The sequence below is a fragment of the Eptatretus burgeri genome, chromosome 4 (assembly GCF_056783735.1).
Source record: "Eptatretus burgeri isolate ZD-2024b chromosome 4, Ebu_testis_v1, whole genome shotgun sequence".
NCBI lineage: Eukaryota > Metazoa > Chordata > Myxini > Myxiniformes > Myxinidae > Eptatretus > Eptatretus burgeri.
Genome location: NC_140964.1, coordinates 104521123 through 104539455, shown reverse-complemented (window position 1 = coordinate 104539455; position 18333 = coordinate 104521123). Strand labels below are relative to the sequence as shown.

At 41.6% G+C, this 18333-nt stretch overlaps 2 protein-coding genes and 1 long non-coding RNA gene across 7 annotated transcripts in view; 1 reads left to right on the top strand and 2 right to left on the bottom strand.

Moving 5' to 3' along the window:
* Positions 1-18333, top strand: part of SIRT4 (sirtuin 4) — a 143547-nt gene that overhangs the window by 12812 nt on the left and 112402 nt on the right. For all 4 annotated transcript variants that reach the window (XM_085879556.1, XM_085879553.1, XM_085879552.1 and 1 more), the window contains exon 2: positions 16966-17509. In XM_085879556.1, coding sequence (XP_085735682.1) covers positions 16966-17509 — 544 coding nt within the window. The remainder of the gene's footprint in view (positions 1-16965; positions 17510-18333) is intronic.
* Positions 7394-15047, bottom strand: LOC147028816 (uncharacterized). The gene has a single exon (XM_085879548.1). It carries the CDS (start codon positions 10382-10384, stop codon positions 8444-8446), a length of 1941 nt encoding a protein of 646 aa, XP_085735674.1. The 5' UTR covers positions 10385-15047; the 3' UTR covers positions 7394-8443.
* Positions 15258-18333, bottom strand: part of LOC147028814 (uncharacterized) — a 113886-nt gene continuing 110810 nt past the window's right edge. The window contains exons 2-4 of one of the 2 annotated variants that reach the window (XR_015057722.1): positions 15790-15977; positions 15581-15657; positions 15258-15493 (exon numbers count right to left, since the gene is read on the bottom strand). This is a non-coding gene — a long non-coding RNA (uncharacterized LOC147028814). Of the gene's footprint in view, positions 15658-15789; positions 15978-18333 lie in introns of both variants that reach the window. The other variant, XR_015057721.1, reaches the window with a different exon arrangement.

Here is an 18333-nt window from a genome sequence, read left to right as displayed (position 1 = left end):
AAAAGGAATCTCATAAATTGCAAGCAATAAAAGAAATTAAGAAAGGTAAAACTCAGTTGTCTACCCAAGAACAACAGAAAATATTTCTAATACTTCAGTCAGGGTTTCAAAAGGTTTAACATCTTTTTTCCTAAATAAATACAAGTATGGAAGCAATTGATAGTATCTATGATTTGGATGATACCATTGTCATCTCAAACTCTACTAAAAAAAGACTACTTCAAGGTAAATGCCATAACTGGAACAGACTGGAATACAAATGGAGCAAAAAGTTTTGAAATAAATAATCAACAAACTTATTTAAATCTAGCCAAAAGTTTCTCGTGTAAATTTACATTGACTAAGGCTGGGAATACCACAAACGCTACACTCGTAAATGATTTCTTCTGGAAAATGTTTGATCGTGTTCGTTTGTATATTGGAACACAAGAAGTTGAAGCGGTTGATTATGTCTCTGCTACATCTGAAATTATGGAATTTACACTATATTCACTTTGTGATAGAATGGGAAAGGGAGCTGTCGAAGGTTTTATTCCTGATATGTCAACGAGAACAAACACAGACCCTGGATATACTCAAAGGAAAGGAATGTATAATGATGAAACAAAAGCAGGTAATAGTTTTAATGTGGCAGTTCCTCTTAAAGGTATATTTGGATTTTGTGATCATGATAAAGTTCTGTATGGTCTTGCAATTAGATTTCAACTGCAAAGGAATGATAATGAAAATAGATTGTTTTTTGGTGTGGCTAATTCTTTTGCTGCTCAGAATAAATTTCTAATTGATGAAATTAGTTGGTATATTAGTGATTATACTCCTAATCTGAAAACAGAAGAGATGTTGAAGAGAAGACTTAACTCAAAGAAACCACTCAATGTATCATACCTTCAAAGAAGATGCTAACACGTTAAACTGAACCAAACCACTTACATGTGGAATTTGGATGTTCTGGAAGGAAAGCCACGATATCTGTAGCTCATAAAAAAACCAGATGGTGATACTGCTACTGATAAGAATAATGCATTGAGTGATAATGCTAAGGTGAAACAACTTAGTGTTTCTCAAGATGGAACATTTTATCCACGAGATAGATTGGTCAGGTTCAATCTGTGACCTGCTACAGGTACCATGTAAACCTGTACTAACCTGTTCCATGGTCGGGTTGTCGGCGACTAAACCGTCTCCCCCACCAGGTTTTCTGGTGAGGGGGGTGTTTGGATATGGACACCCAGCAGGATTAAAAACAAAACCTGGCAAAGGGCGGAGGAGCTCCTTGTGAGCCAACGGCCATCCATATCTAGTGCCCAACTGTGTCTGCGGACGTCCTCCTGCAGTTGGGTTACTTCTTATTAGGAGGTTGGTGGCAGGATTTGCACTCCGGCCACCGTAAAACCCTTCATTCCGCAAAACGCAAAAAAATCTGAAAACCCACTCCGTGGGAGTACCTCCTGTGCAGCTTCCCTTCGCAGGGCAGCTCACCGGATGATGGGATTGGGGCAAAGCCTTCGGGACCCCCAATCTTTGATAGGAGGAAAACCACGGGGTAACATCCCTGGGTCAGATTGCGGGAGAGTGTGTCGGAGTGGTGCTGAGGTGTCGTCCACCAGACGGCGGTCTCCTTGGGTTAACCTGAGGCGGTCCCTTCGGGTGGGTGCCTGGAATGTTCTATCCCGAAGAGAGGAGGATCACCTGTCTGTTATCATCTGAGCTCAAGCGTTTGGACATCGGGATTGCAGCTCTCTCTGAGGTTCGGAGACCGGATTGCGGCGAGATAATGGTGGGTGGTTACACCTACTATTGGTCTGGTCGCTCTGATGGTTACCATACCCAAGGAGTTGCTGCAGCTGTGTCCAATAAGCTGACCCCAATGATAATTGAGGTAACACCGGTCAACGAGCGTATTATGAGATTAAGGATTCGTCACTCCTTAGGTGTCATTTCCCTGGTCTCTGTTTATGCTCCGACTGAGGTGAGTGATCTCACCGTGAAGGATGCATTCTACGCCACGCTCGAGTCTGTGGTTGATCAGTGCCCCAGACGAGATGCACTTCTAGTCTTGGGGAATTTCAATGCATCGACTGGAACTGATAGGGATGGTTATGAGGTGTGTGTTGGTCCCCATGGGTCAGGAACTATGAACCAGAATAGCACTAAGTTCCTTGACTTTGCAAGAAGTCATGGACTTAGGGTGGCTGGTTCATGGTTTCAGCGCCCACAAGCTCATCGCTGGACTTGGTATTCCAACGCTGGCGGTGTGGCAAAGGAGATTGACCATGTCCTCATTGACGGTCGTTGGAGGATGATCCAGAACTGCAGGGTCTACCGGAGTGCTCAGTTCCTCAATATTGACCACAGGCTTGTTGTAGCAACTCTAAAGCTGCACCTTAAATCCTGGAGAATGGTACCATCCCAGCCTAGGCTGGATGTTGCCAAGCTCAGGGATGAGAGAGTAGCTGAGGAGTTTGCGAACAGGCTGAGTGGACACTTGGGGGTCTGGGTGCTTTGGGGGGTCCTGAAGAGTTGTGGAGCGCCTTCAAGACCACCGTCCTTGATGTTGCCGGTGGATGTCTTGGAACTCACCGCAGGGCAAAGAAGAATTTTGTCTCTCAAGGGACACTGGATACCATTGACCAGAGTCGCAGGGCCAGGCTGAATGGCAGAGCTGAGCTGTTCAGGGAGCTGAGGCGTAAAACTGTACGTGCACTGAGGGTGGACAAGGAGGCCTATGTGCGAGGAATCTGTGAGGGGGTAGAGCATCACCTGTGGACAGGTGATTCTCGTCCCGCTTACAGGGGAATTCGCGCATTACGTTCATCCAAGCCCATCCCTCGGAGCACTGCATTTCGAGCAGAGAGTGGTAGGCTCTTGACAGAGGAGTCTGAAGTGAAGGCCCGCTGGGCCGGTTACTTTTAGCGGTTGTACCAGGCTGATCCCCCAGCTGTCGAGTTGGACGTCAAGGGTGTTACAATCCCTGTTGCTGACCTTCGAATCAACTGTGGTCCACCTTCGCTTGTGGAAACACGGGCTGCAGTGAACCAGTTGAAATGGGGCAAAGCTCCAGGGATCTGTGGCATCCATGCCGAACTTCTCAAGGCTGGTGGAAGTGCTGCACTCGTGTCGTTGCATGCAGTTTTGTGCTCTGCCTGGAACACAGGCATCATCCCAACTGACTGGAAGAGGGGCCTTGTTGTCCCTCTCTGGAAAGGGAAGGGTGATCGCCAAGACTGCAACAACTACCGAGGGGTGACGCTGCTCTCAGTGCCGGGCAAGGTCTTTGCTCGGATAATTCTTGATAGGGTTCGCCACCTTCTGCTTGAGCACCAGCGTCCAGAGCAGTCAGGCTTTACACCAAAGAGGTCAACGATTGACTGTATCCTTGCCCTTCGTGTCCTCACCGAACGCAGACGAGAGTTTTGGCAGGGGCTGCTTGCAGCCTATGTTGATCTCTGTAAAGCGTTCGATTCAGTGAATCGGCATGTCCTCTGGAGGATTCTTGGTCTTCGTGGGGTGCCACCAAAACTGATCGATCTGATGTCTGAACTCTACTCTGGTACTGAGAGCGCTGTGAAGTGTGCTGGTACCACCTCTGACTTATTTCCAGTTGTTACTGGAGTTTGTCAGGGATGTGTACTTGCCCCCACACTTTTCAGCACTTGTTTGGACTGGATTTTAGGGAGGATGTCTGAGAGATCAAGTTGCGGTGCATCGTTTGGGAATGTCAAGATCTCAGACCTTGATTTCGTAGATGATGCAGTCATCTTTGCGGAGACTTTAGACATCCTTTTGGGGGCCCTCGAGGTGCTGAATGAGGAGTCGGAGCCGCTGGGATTACGGGTTTCTTGGGTCAAAACTAAGATCCAGGCTTTCGGTGACATCTTGGATGCTGCTGTCCTGTCTGTGTCTGTTTGTGGTGAGGATGTTGAGGTCGTGGAGAGATTCACTTACCTTGGCAGTGATATTCATGTCTCTGCTGGCTGCGAGTCAGAGGTCAATAGACGTCTGGGTTGGGCCTGGGGAGTCATGGATTCACTGGATCATGGGGTGTGGCGCTGCCGGTACCTGTGGGGGAGGACGAAAGTCCGAGTCTTCAGGTCCTTGGTACTTCCAGTCTTGCTCTATGGGTGCGAGACTTGGACTCTGACCAAGGATCTGAGACGGAGACTTAATTCCTTTGGTACCAGGTGTCTTCGGAGAATCCTTGGCTATCGCTGGTCGGATTTTGTGTCCAACGAGCGGTTGCTGAGAGAGACTAGGATGAGATTTGTTACCTGCATAGTCCGTGAGCGTCAGTTGTGGCTGTATGGACATGTGGCTCGTTTTCCTGACGCTGATCCTGCTCACCAGATTCTCTCAGCGAGGGAGTCTCATGAGTGGAAGAGGCCAGTGGGCCGACCACGTGCCTCATGGTTGCAGCAGGTTGACCATCATCTCAAGGAGATGGGGATGGGCCTGGCATCTGCCTGGGGGATGGCCAGACGGAGGCCCCTGGAGTACCGGCGGAAAGTGGACGCAGCGACGCGCTGTTCTGGCACATGCTCCCATACCTGATCTGATAGATTGGGCATTAATTGGGGGAAAAAATGATTATGCTGAAGCATACAAGTCTTACCAAAAGGTGTGTGAAAGCAATGGAAAAAAAGAACCCATTTTGGATATGACAGCATTTAAAAGTCTGTATACAATCTATGCGATTGACTTGATTGCTCAAAAGGAAACTATAAAGTCTAATCAAGTGGATACTTCCCTATACATGGAAAGAGGAGAGTGAAGAAGTTTATACATATTGTTTGGTTTTGGAAGAAACAGAATTACAGATTAATACAGATAATTAGTCTCACATAATTTTTTTGATAAATAAATAAGTCGTAAAGTGCCAACTGGGGTATATGCTCATCAAATCAATCTTCATAAACTATCATCTTGTATTCAAAATCAAAAACCTTGTATGATTAACGTTAATACAATTCAGAGAAAAGGAGCAGTAAGAATTGATGTTTTGCTCACAAGAGAACAGGTGAAAATCTTGAACAATCCTGGCTCACTTAAAATTAAAATATCAAAACCAATGTTTAAGAAATATTCAATAAGAGAGTCAAGTGGAGGATTTCTCTTATTTCTAATTCCTTTATTTGCTGGTTTAAGTGCGGCTGGAGCATTGACGGGTGGTATTTCAGCAGCGGTGAAAACTGCCAACGAAAGGGAAGGCTCAACTCCGGACTCAAAAAGAGTTGAAAAGACAAAACAAAGAGTTGGAGAAACAAATTTGTGGAAGTGGTGTAATTGTAGACTTTGCTAAAAAACTTGTATTGAAAGTTTACCTGATAAAGCGAGATTGTTAATTGGAGATATGCTTTCTTCTATCGCACAAGCAGGTGTAAAATTAACTAAAAAGGGTAATGGATTATATCTTTCTAATAAATAAATGAGCATTGATGAGTGGTTTAAAGAATTTGGAAAGAATACAACATCAAATTTAGAACTTATCAAATATTTTAAGAAATTAAAAATTCATAATGTGGTTATTAACCTCCGCCATCTTCGAAGATGGATGGAGGTTACTGTTTTCACCCCTTTCTGTTTGTTTGTTTGTTTGCTTGCTTGTTTGTTTGTGAACAGTATTACGGAAAAACTCAACGGATTTCGACGAAACTTGGTGGGGGGTTAGGTATGGTCCAAGGATCATGCCATTAAATTTTGGACTTTGTCCCCCCCCCAAAAAAAATTGTTAAAGAAAAAAAAATGTTTTTTTTTTTTGCATTTCTACATGTTTTAAGTGATTTCCAACCCCCCCCCCCCCAAATTTTTTTTACCCCACCCTCAAAAAATTAAAAATAGAGAATTTTCTTTTTGCATTTCTGCATGTATTTAGGGATCTCCAACCCCCACCAAAAAAATTGTTACCCCCCCAAAAAAAATTGTTAGAGAATTTTTTTTTTTGCATTTCTACATGTTTTAAGTGATTTTCAACCCCCTCCCAAAAAAATTTTTTTGCAACTTTTTTCCAACAAGTTCGATTTGTTTTTTTTGCATTTCTAGATGTTTTAAGTGATTTCCAACCCCTCTCCCCCCCAAAAAAAAATTAGAGAAAATTTTTTTTGCATTTCTTCATGTTTTAAGTGATTTCCACCCCCTAAAAAATTGTTAGAGAAATTTTTTTTGCATTTTTACATGTTTTAAGTGATTTCCAACCCCCCCCCAAAAAAAGATTTTTTTGCATTTCTCCATGTTTTAAGTGATTTCCAACCCCCCCCCCCCAAAAAAAAAAAAGAATTTTTTTTTATGCATCTCTACATGTTTTAAGTGATTTCCAACCCCCTCAAAAAATTGTTAGAGAAAATTTTTTTTATTTTGCATTTCTACATATTTTAAGTGATTTCCATCCCCCCCCCCCAAAAAAAAATGTTTGAGAAAAAAATTTTTTTTTGCATTTTTACATGTTTTGTGATTTCCAACTCCCCTCCCCCAAAAAAAATTGTTACCCCCCACTCAAAAAAAAAGGAAAAAATTTTTTTTTTTTGCATATCTACATGTTTTAAGTGATTTCCAACCCCCCCAAAAAAAATTGTTCGAGAAAAAAAAATTTTCAACAAAATTCCGATATTTTTTTTCTTTTTTTTGCATTTTTACATGTTTTAAGTGATTTTCAACCCCCCCCCCCCCAAAAAAAAATGTTGGAGAAAAGAACTATAACTCTCAGCACTGTTGACATATTTAATGAATAACATATAAGGTTCACTTGAGTGACCCAGCAGTATTGGCGGCGGAGGTTTTGCTTCTCCCGAGTGCTCCCCCTCTAGTTTGTATGAGAAATAAATTAACAAACATGTCTAAACATACAAAGAATATTATTATGAACTGAGAAGATAATAATGGGAATGGTTCTCATTGGGTTTGTATTTTTAATCGTCAACACAAATATTATTTTGATAGTTATGGTCTTCCACCACCTGTTGAAGTAATAAAATTCATACAGAATGGTGTTTATCAAACATTTCAAGTCCAAGAATGAAATTCCAAGTGTTGTGGTCAATTATGTCTATCTGTGTTATTTCAACTCGACAAAAATAAAAATTTTAATGACATTATTTTTAATCTAATATAAATGACATGTTGGTAAAGATGGTTCTCTCTTTGGTGTATCCCAAGAACTGGATATTGATTTATCAAATTATTACACAAAGGCACAGGCTGAACGACAGAAATATAGTACAGTAAAAAAATCTAAACATGAAAAATGTTTATAAATCAATAAATTATCCAAGCCCGATTGACATGAATGACTTGGTGAGATTAAGTGATTTATCACAATATATATATATATATATATATATATATATATATATATATATATATATATATATATATATATATATCCTTTTATAAAGCAGCATGTTTTGTTAAAGGAGTACAATTTACAACCATAACACCTGGTTCAACAAACCATACACCTTTTCTTATTAAATTCAATTATCTGCTTTGTATTGAATTTTATAAAGAAGGAGGTATAGTTAATATGAGAATAGAGAAATGGAGGTATAATACGTGTGATTTAGGATATAATTGGTCTTTTTCATTAAACCTCGAAGACCTACACAATTTTTATCAGTCTCGTAAAGAAGAATATTATCCTCTTGGTAAGATCAGGAAATATGTGGAAGCACAATTAGCAAACAACAAATACACCATTTTGGGAATAGGAAATTATATGATGGTGAAGCAATAGTTTATATGACAAAGAAGGAAGAAAATTGGATAATTATACAAAGTCGAGGAATACAATCTGATTTAACAACAGGAAGATGGGGTGGTATTGTTGCGGGGCCGGGTATCGGCGACGAGCACGACCGCCATATGGAGCAGTAGAGTCGGCTCCACTGATCACCTGGAATTTATATGTCGTCACCCCGGATAACTCTGGAGCCGACTGGTCCCTTATAGTCCCGCGGCTTAGCGAAAAAAATCATGACACGCTGGATTAAAGCAACAAACTTTGCACACTGGTTGTTTGGGTCCCATGGAAGCATATTAGAGGGTGGTGCCCAGTCTTCCATTTCCAGGTCAAATTGGCCACCAATTTCCAAAATGGCCGCCTGAATAGCATTTCTGACCACATATAAATACTACTAAATTGCATGTAAGGGTGATTTAGGAGGTTTAAATACAAAGAACCACACAAGATAACTTGGAAAAATATTTGGACAACTCCTTATTTGCATAAATTCTAAATGGCTGCCACATTGTATCCCAGTCTGACCTAATTTTACAATTAGACCTTTTTTCAATGGTTCTTATGAGGATACTGCTGCAAGAGATTTTTCATCAGATAAATATTAGGCACTATCTAAACTGTTAACTTCAGTTTGGCTAAGGTTACTGTTTCTGACGTCATAGTTCATAAAATGCCATCCCACTATAGACCTTTCGCAAGTCTTCCCGTCACACACTATTCTAAGGGTATAGCCAGGGCGTAGAGTGGTTGATCGAGTGCAATAACTGGTATCTGTCCTGGATTGCATTTTTCTGTTTCACGCTGTTTCATGGTCATTCCATGTCTAACCATTGAAATGGTTGCAGCTTTCTCCAGAAAGAGTAGTAAGAGGGCACTAATCCCTATCGGGTCTGTAGGCTCTGGTTGATGTGATGCATGGTATGCAGCCCATGAGATGTATTCGTCTGTACATATTGTATCTTTGGAGAGGATCTGAATACTCTGCTGGACCCATTGCGCTTCTTCTTTCTTGGCCTCTTCCAGATGGCTGTCGATGTCAGGGGTATCAATGTCAGAAATACCAGCCTCCGAGACAACTACACCATCAATATTGCAAGCCACGTTTGGTACAATGCGGTAGTTGTCTGGTAGAGAAGGTGTTCCGGTATGTTCAGGAGGGGGAACAGTGATAGCCGGTCTGCTGGTACCAGGGTTGGTGACAGTCGGGAACTGAAAGAGGCTAATACTTGTCCCATGGAAAGATCCTTGGGCTGTTGTGGAAGTCAAGTTGTGGTCGATGTTGGCGAGAGCCCCGACTGTGAAAATACCATCACGAATCTGTGGAGGACACACTGAATCATCATCTTCAAAGCGTTGGCACACAGCTGTGGTAAGCCAGTCTTCTACCTCTAAAGTACGTTCATAACTGACACTCATGCCCATCTCATACAGCTGTGTCAACATTTTCTTACTGCATGCAAGTGTGTGTACATTCAAACCAATATATAGAGGAAGGGGAGGCTCACGGTCCTTTGTATGGTGTGACTTGGACACACTTGAAGCCTTTCCTTTGTAGTTAAAGAGTATATTTTGGCAGATTGAGAGACAGGCCTGGGAATGGGCAATGCTTTGGTCATTGATGTTGCTACCACACAGAAGCATAGATACCAGTGTTTTGAGAGAAGTGGGAACTGAACTTTCTTGGCAGTTAGTGGGAAATGTGCCAGAGAATTTAAAGAATTCACAATTAGATATCTCTTTCCGTACTGTTTTCACTACACTGGCCATAGAGAGAGCTTCTTCATCAAAGTCACATGATGCCATTGCTGCCTTCAAAATTTGCTGAAGCCCCTCATTAAATACAAGGAGAGTGTTCCGCCCGTCTGACTGTTCTAGGCAGTAAGCTGCAAAGTATGCAAGAAGCTGATTCTTGAGCCTTGACCTATTGATTGTTTTTCTGACACCTAGAATGTCAAGTCGCTGTTCAAACAATGTATGGATCTCGGAAAGTTTGAATATGTGAGTTCCGTCTTCAATTCTGCTTTCTATATAAGAAACCAGCTCTGCAAACACTCGAGCCTGCATCATTTTCTGATGAATAGTGAATGTGGTATTGTCTTCCTGCTTTTCTCTTTCCATGCTTCTATAGCAATTATTGAAGGCTGTTCGACATTTATTGTGATACTCAGCTTCAATAGCTACTAAATCACCTCCTGCAATTCTTGCTAGCAAGTCTTTGTCTTTCAATGCTGTAGCCATATCTCTGAGTGTCATATCCAGTCCTAAAGTAGAACAGTTGTGCTGCTTGCCTTGACTTTTTCTACAGAAGATGCAGTCTTTCATAGTTGAAGATGACTCATGTGTTTGGCGTTTAGACTTTCTTTCATCCTGTTCAGTACTTTTTCGCTTATGTCTATCTCTTGCTCTTTCAAGCTTCGAGCTAGCAAACTTCAGTTTACATGCTTTATGCCATTTTGCACGATTTTCAAGAAGTTCAGCAGCAGTGTCACATCTGCTGCAGGCTAACTCAACTGGAAGTGCTTGTAGTTCATGAAATTCCTCCACATTCTGCAGGAAATCATCATATGAAGCTAGTCCTTCTCCATCTGACCTTTCAGCAGGACACTTTAAATCACCATCTTTCAAACCACATATTTTGCACTTTTCCCAATCCATTCTGCTTCGGATCTATATTTGTCTTCCTCAAAAGAGACCAAGACAAGCACATATATTATGTTTAAGCAATTACAGAGTGGTAAAAATAAAAAAGCCAGGGTGAGGCAAACTTGTTAATTGCTCCTCAATTATAAACCTGTGATCGGATATACTCGGGGCAAATTTGGCCTCATGGCAAAAAACATTGACCTTTGGGGAAAATTTGACCATTTTGGAGGGAAAAGTGACCTTTGGGGGGCATGGGAACGTAACAAAAATAAAAACATGCTTAACTGATTCCAATCCCACATTTAACAACTGCTGCACTACTGCGGCAAGGTCTAAACCTTCCAGATTAACAAAAACCTATGTTATATGTGGTATTTATACAGTATTAGACCACGTGACCTTTGACCTCGGCACCCCAGACCGGGTCCCCCCTCTAGAATGTTTCTATGGGACCTGTATAGTAAGTGTGCAAAATGTGGCGCTTTAATCCAGCGTGTCATGATCTTGCCCAAAATTGGTGCTAAGCCACCGGACTATTATCGGACCGAAGTTCGCCAATAGGTCGACCACGTGGGGTAGGGTCGATTGCCAATTTCAATTTATCTAAATACCCACGTCGTCCAAACTACCGGGGAAATTCACCTTCGACGGTGCTCGTACGGACGAGCCGCTAGCGTACTCGAACTGTGTGCGACCCGAGCGGATGGTCACCGAGCTTCCGTCGGTCCAAATATCCCTTTACAGCAGCAACCGCCTGGCTAATTCTCCAACACGCACCATGTTAAACCAATAAAATAAAGACAAAAACGAAGCGATACATTTAACACATGGGTTTATTTATAATGGAGCGGGGGGGGGGGCACATAAGAAGCAGAGTTATCCGAATATAAGAGGCACGTATGTACAGTAAGGCACTTATACAATTTCCTACTTACTAGACTGGCGCCACAAACACACACACGCACACACACCCAAAGGAAACGAACTCAAAGTGGTCTTTATTGAGGCCTCCAGCTCGGAGGGAAAGGGCGAGCTGAAGACCACATTATGCCTCAGACCTGTCCACCTCGTGTGGTCTTCGTGCTGAGTCTAACCGGGCACCAGCGAGAGACGAGCCAAATCCAGTGGCAGGGACGCGGCACGCAACCCCCGCGGTTCTCGTTGGGGATGGTGTCTCTCAAGCTCTCAAGCTCTTAATCATAAGGAGGATTAAGAAGATCTCGGTCCGAACGCGCCGCACCCTTATTCACCCTGTTTCAGGGGGGGGGACACCTCCGCCCTGCCCGCTCTCCCTTACTGGACAGTTTTGGCGCACAGAATTGCTCGTCGCCCTCTCATTGGCCAAAACGAGCGGCAAGTCTATCGGTTGGCCCGGGGGCGTGGTGACGTCACGCGGACCCCTTTCTCCCTGTCGTGGGATCTGATTGGCTGAGCGGCGGTCGCCCCACCCGTAGCACGCTGATTGGTTGAGGGCTGCCACGAGGCTCCTCCTTGAACTCCGCCCACCAAACAGCCAGAGGAACTGTATTCTGCATGGGTTCTGCCCAGATACGTGCTGACACGCACATAGGCGATGGCGTCGGCCAGAGCGAGGTGAAGGTGATGCTGGCATTGTCGTAGTTATGAGGGGTGTAAAATAAAAGAAAACCCTGACTACTATCAAAGTAACTCAGCGCATTTACTTTTATTCACCCATTAGACTAGGGAAAGGGAGCCCTCTATCCACATTCACTTATTGAAATAACTGAGCTAAAGGACCTGAATGTTGTGTGCTCATGGCTTCCAGATTCGCAACAGTATTACGTGTCATCATATTAATCTGTCATATATTTCTGATACATAAATGACAGCAAGAAGGCTTCAAGAAAATTATAATTTTTGCATTCAAGGATATCTACGAGAAAAGGGTGTTAGATTTTACATTCCTTATGAATTGGAACATACACACGGGCATTTTTCAATTAAGAACTGGCCTTATACTGATATTAAAAACTCACAAATAGAGATTTGATTAAAATATTAAATAAAAATTAACTTCTAAAGTTGATGAAATATAAAACTCTTTGAAAGAATCAACAAATCTTATTGGTTTCCTATTATGAGAAAAATAATTGTGGATTCAAGAGTATCGCAGAATCCAGATTAATATATGTATGACATTCTATGGGCTGAAAGTGGTTCAAGGATAGTAAGGGATGAGGAAGGAGTTGAAGAAACTGAGACAAGAGAGAAGGAGGAGAGGGAGAAGGGAGAGAAGGAGGAGAGGGAGAAGAGAGAGGAGGAGAGGGAGGAGGAAAGAGAGAGAATAAATAAATATAAAAATATGGAAACCAGTGACATTATAAAAAGATCAAAGGTATTACAGAAAATAAATCGATGTAAATGCACCGAGGAGGAAAAGAAAGAATTGGCTAGTCCATCAGAAATATATGCGTCAAGACTATTAACATCGATTTCAAGGGGAAGATTTAAATGAGAAAGTGGAGATAAAGAATAGAAAGAAGGAAAAGATTATATTATTGATGATGTTGGTGTAATTGACTTTGATTAAAGTTGTACATTTTTTTTTCTTAAATAAATGGAGGAGAGAGTAAAGACATTTCTAAGGATTCTTTATGTTTTATTAAGATTCAAATGTGCATGTTGGAAACTAAAAAGGTTTTCGCACTCTGTAGGAATTTTTCATATAAATAAATGAGTTATTGTCTCAAATGTAACTAGCATCCATTGAAGACAAAGTCTTCGATATCCCCCGCCATAGTAAATGAGGACAAGTAGCAAAAGGCACCAGTTCAATTTATTCTTGATGTGTATACCAAATTTCATAAAGAAATAGTTAATAGTTTTACAACTATGCTCTGGAAACAAAGGTTATCCTCAATTATTTCTTAATACCCAACTTGTTTCCATGGAAAGTGACAGAAATTTTTTTGGGGGAAATCTGTCAATATCAAAAGGCACCAGTTCACCACTTGCTTGATTTGTGTACCAAATTTCGTAAATATATCTTGAGGGGATTTGTAGTTAAGCTCCGGAAACGAAATGTGACGGACGGACGGAACCCATTTCTATATCCCCCGCCAACTTCGTTGGTTGGCGGGGGATAAAAATAATAGGATTATACACAAAGGTACATATTCAGTGTGTGGCTCAAAAAAGAGTGAATTTATCTCCAAACACAAACATGGAGGAAATGTACACAAGTTTTTATCAGGAATTAAATTTACAACAACTGGAATACCAGGGGAATTACATCTACCAGGGTATTCTTTCTGTGGTCCAGGAACAAACTTGAATAAAAGATTAGATGAGGCTGACAATCCTAAACCATGGAGCAAACCTATCAATAGGGTTGATGAAGTGTGCATGAAGGATGATATTGATTACGGGAATAACACGACGTTGGAAGAAAAACATGAAGCCGATAGAGAAATGTTGTATAATTTGTCTCTGATACAAAATCCAACCTTGAGAGAAAAAGTTGATAGGTTCATCGTGAAGAAGATGATCAGTGCTAAATTGAAACTTGGGCTTGGAAATTCAAAAAACTTATAGGCTCTAATGATGTCATTAAGATTGAAGAGCAATTAGCTGATGAATTACATAAACCAATAATCACAAAGTTTCATCGAAGGAAGGTTTATTCCAAGGAAGTTGATTATATCTGGTCCGCTGATTTAATTGAACTCAATAATGATAAGGGGTACAAGTATGCTTTAACCGTTATTGATTTGAGGAGTAGATATCCGTCGGTTGTTCCTTTGAAAAACAAAACAGGTAATACTCTTATGTTAGCTTTCCAACAGATATTCAATAAAAGCAAGAGAAAACCTAAAAAATTGTGGACCGATCAGGGTACAGAGTTCTACAACAAAACATGCATGAATTTTCTTAAAAATAACATTACATTATACAGCACCTTTAATGAAGGAAAAGCGGTTGTTATTGAGCGTTTTAATCGCACTTTAAAAGAGAGACTATATAGAAAATTCACTCCACTCGATTCTCAACAATGGTTATCTTTAATTCAGGGTATTGTAGATAAGTACAATGATACGATTCATACCTCAACAAAAATTAAACTATCAGAAACATTTACAAAAATAAAACATGAAAAAGAGATTAATGTCAGAAAGCCTAATATAAGTTCAAAGTTGGTGATATAGTAAGAATATACAGGTGGAAATCTCATTTTGAAAAAGGTTATATCAAGCGATGGTCAAATGAACTTTTTTAATTGTTGATGTCGTCGGTACAGTTCCTTGGACTTACAAATTATGTGATTTAAAGGGGGAAGAGATTTTAGGTTCATTTTATTCACAGGAATTACAAAAAACAAAGATAAATTGAATTTCTTTTTGCACTCCACCCCTTTTTAACTCCGCCCCTTTTTGACTCCGCCCACACAAGCCCCACCCACGCAACCCCCCCCCTCCCCGCCACACAAGCCCTACCCACATAAGCCACATCTACACAAGCCCCACCCACGCAAACCCCACCCACGCAAACCCCACCCACATAAGCCACATCCACATCCATCATATCCACATAATTAGTGATTAGTTTATTAATTCCCCACACACATGTTTATTTTATTAAAAAATATTGCTCTACCCTCACAAGCCACATCCACACAAGCCCCACCCACACAAGCCCCACCCACACAATCCCCACCCTCCCACAGAAGCTCCACCCACACAAGCCCCATCCACACAAGCCCCACCCACATAAGCCCCACCCACTCACACAAGCTCCACCCATACAAGCCCCACCCATGCAAACCCCACCCACAAAAGCCACATCCTCACAAGCCCGAGCCACACAAGCCCCACCCCCTGTGCGCCCCCACCTTTTACCCACCACCCCCTCATCCCACCCCCCACCCTTCCCCACACACACGGGGAGGGGAGGGGAGAGGGATGAGCGGGGTGGTGGGTCGTTGGGAGAGCGTATCTACCCCGCCTACCCCCCCCCCCTTTACATCTCCTTTATTCTTTTTTTGTAATTCAAAATCAGATTATAAGCAAAGCATATATAATTAAACAAAATTAAGAACATTGAACAAAATCTTCTTTCGCAGCAGTCTGATGGTTTGTGATTTTGAAACTCTGTCAACATATTCTGTTCAAAACAAAGAGGGAAGAACAATTGGGGTATATAAAGATGATTATATAATGATATTAATAAAATAATAAATATAACATTTACCTCCAGAAGATTGAGTGTCATGTCACATTCCTCCAGAAGATTAAGTTGTGTTTGGTTCATCCAGACAGGTGTTTAAACTGAAAAATACAAAATAATAATAATAATGAGTCAACAATCAAGAGATATATTATATAGGCCGAGACTTAGAGACTTAGAGACTTAGAGACGCACAGAGACGCACAGAGAGAAACAGATGGATAATTTCTCACCTTTGACTCGACTCATTCAAGGTCAGAAGACGTGAGAGGACTTCTTTCCAGCCAACAATAATGTCATTCAATTCTCTTCTGAACGATTGAATGTCTTTAAGGAAGTCATTCTTTTTTGCCACTCGTCGTGGAATTCAAACGCCTCATGTTTCAGATCAGTTATCAACGATGTTCTTATTGGGGACAACCTGTTAGAAAAAGACATACAATAATTATTGGTTGTATAGTGATTTAATTCTGTATAAAACAACAAATAATGAATGGGTTCAAGGATCTCACCTCTCATATTGTGAAAACGATTGATCTGCAAGGTTAGAATACTCTTCTAAATACTCCATTCGCTGAATAAAACATACAAAGTTCAGTTGGAATTTGGCAATATATAGTCCGAGTTGATGACATCATGGGAAATTACAGAACAATGGGTTTTTCAGGGTGTCTCATAAAGGAAATGACCGGGCTTTTTTTGGTTTGGTTCGGGTGTGAGGGCTGAAATAGAGATTTTTATCTTTTCTTTCTTATAAAACTTACGATTAAATATCTTCTTTTGCTTGCTTTTAGCTAAAGTTTGTTCTGTTCATGTTGTGATAATTTAAGACATAACCATGAGAGGCATGGGTACAGAATACTTCCTCATTTTCACAGCACGACTGTGCTCTTAAAGGCACTTCCCAATTTTACAGAACCGAAGGAGGGATAGTGAACTTCCCTTTCTTTCGTGCTTGAAGAGATCAAGTGAATATAGTCGATGGAAATGAATGTTAAAAGAAAATTAAATGAGTCTCAATTTTACATTTGTTTGTATGGGAGGGAAGGGGATAGGTGGGGAGAAAATGAGTCTCAATTTTACATTTGCTTTTATGGGAGGGAAAGGGGATAGGTGGGGGAGAAAATGAGTCTCCTATTTTGGGGCCTGGGTCAAAAAATTTTTCCCTTTCCCCCATTCATTTGAATGGGTATCCCAGAAACCCCATTTATCATCTACTTCGGGCCAAAAACTCTATATAACATGATATCTCAAAAAGGTATTGGGCCCGATATGTTCTCATGGATCAGGCATTACGTGGTGGAGGTATGTGCTCGACCGAGTGCCCTTCTAGTTTGTATTCTGTTTTATGTCACGTTCATTTTGTTTGCATAAATACCTTTATTTATGACTTAATGTGTGTTTTGCAGTGACTTCAGGCAGAAAATGTGGGACCACAGCAGACTTCTGTACCTCTCTAGAAGGCTGTCACTTGTCGAAAGTGTGCGATATTGGCACTGCCAGGCCAACAGGCCAACCCTACCATTTGTTCCAACATGCTCTGGAGCATGCCCTGAAGATGTAGAACAATTGAAACGATATGTGCAGCAGTGCCAAAGGCTCTTTGTTATTACCGGAGCTGGAATATCTACAGAGTCAGGTATCCCAGATTATCGGTCAGAGCATGTTGGCCTGTTTGCACGTACTCAACGCCGGCCTGTAGAACATGGAATGTTTGTACGAAGTGCCCGAATGCGACAGAGTTACTGGGCACGTAGTTTCACTGGTTGGACCAGCTTCTTGAGGCACCTACCAAACGCAGCACACCTGGCACTCAGTCATTGGGAGCGAGCTGGTCGTTTGCACTGGCTTGTCACGCAGAACGTTGATGCACTGCATCGGAAATCTGGCAGCCTGCGGTGCACGGAGCTGCATGGATGTTTATATTTGGTGATTTGCCTCAACTGTGGGCAGGTGAGATGTCCCAGGTCCCATTGTTATTCAAATGGAAGTGACATGAAATCCCCTTTTTTAAAAAGAAAAAAATACAACTACCTTTAACTTACTGTAAAATACATCCACTGACCAAAAATAACAGGATCAGCTGTTATTAAGGTGTTCTTTTCATGTGTTCACAAATTATAATGGACCACATGGTGTTATACATCATTAATAATATTTTGTTTTATATACTGAGCTGGAATGGTGAACTGTCCTTCACAACAAGCCGTTAATCACAAAGATATATGTGACATCTCAAAGGGTCGTAATTGTGGAAGTATGTCAAGCTTGATTAAATCTCTAATATATCTCAGCTAACAACAGTGTCCACCTGTATTATTCGAGGTTTACTTGAAATGTTTGATATATATTGTTGGGGATCCGGTGAGAAGACCACTAGGGGGGGAAGCTATCTCGGGTTCCCACCAGGCTCTCCAGAATCGCAGGCCGTCGCACACGGATAACTCCGTGACGTGGCGGGTCGCTAACCGACCGTGAACGCCAATAACTCAGCCACGTGACTTTGGGTACTACGTATAATTTATTGGGTCACCTAAAAAAAAAATCACGTGATCTAATTACCGGGGGACATGCCCTCGGTATGCCTTGTCCGAACCGGATCACTTTACCAGATCAGATGCAGCCGAGCGACACTGCCAAGGACATACCGGCTAAAATAACGGATTGTTGGGAATGAAGTCCCGGCTCAGCTAGGATATGGACCATGCTGGATCAATGTAAGAAAAGACAAAAACGAGCTGGGAACATTTCTACAAAAGGATTTATTACAGGCAGGC

Coding starts and splice junctions, on each gene's coding strand:
- LOC147028816 (XM_085879548.1), bottom strand. CDS start 10,384: ATGGATTGGGAAAAGTGCAAAATATGTGGTTTGAAAGATGGTGATTTA.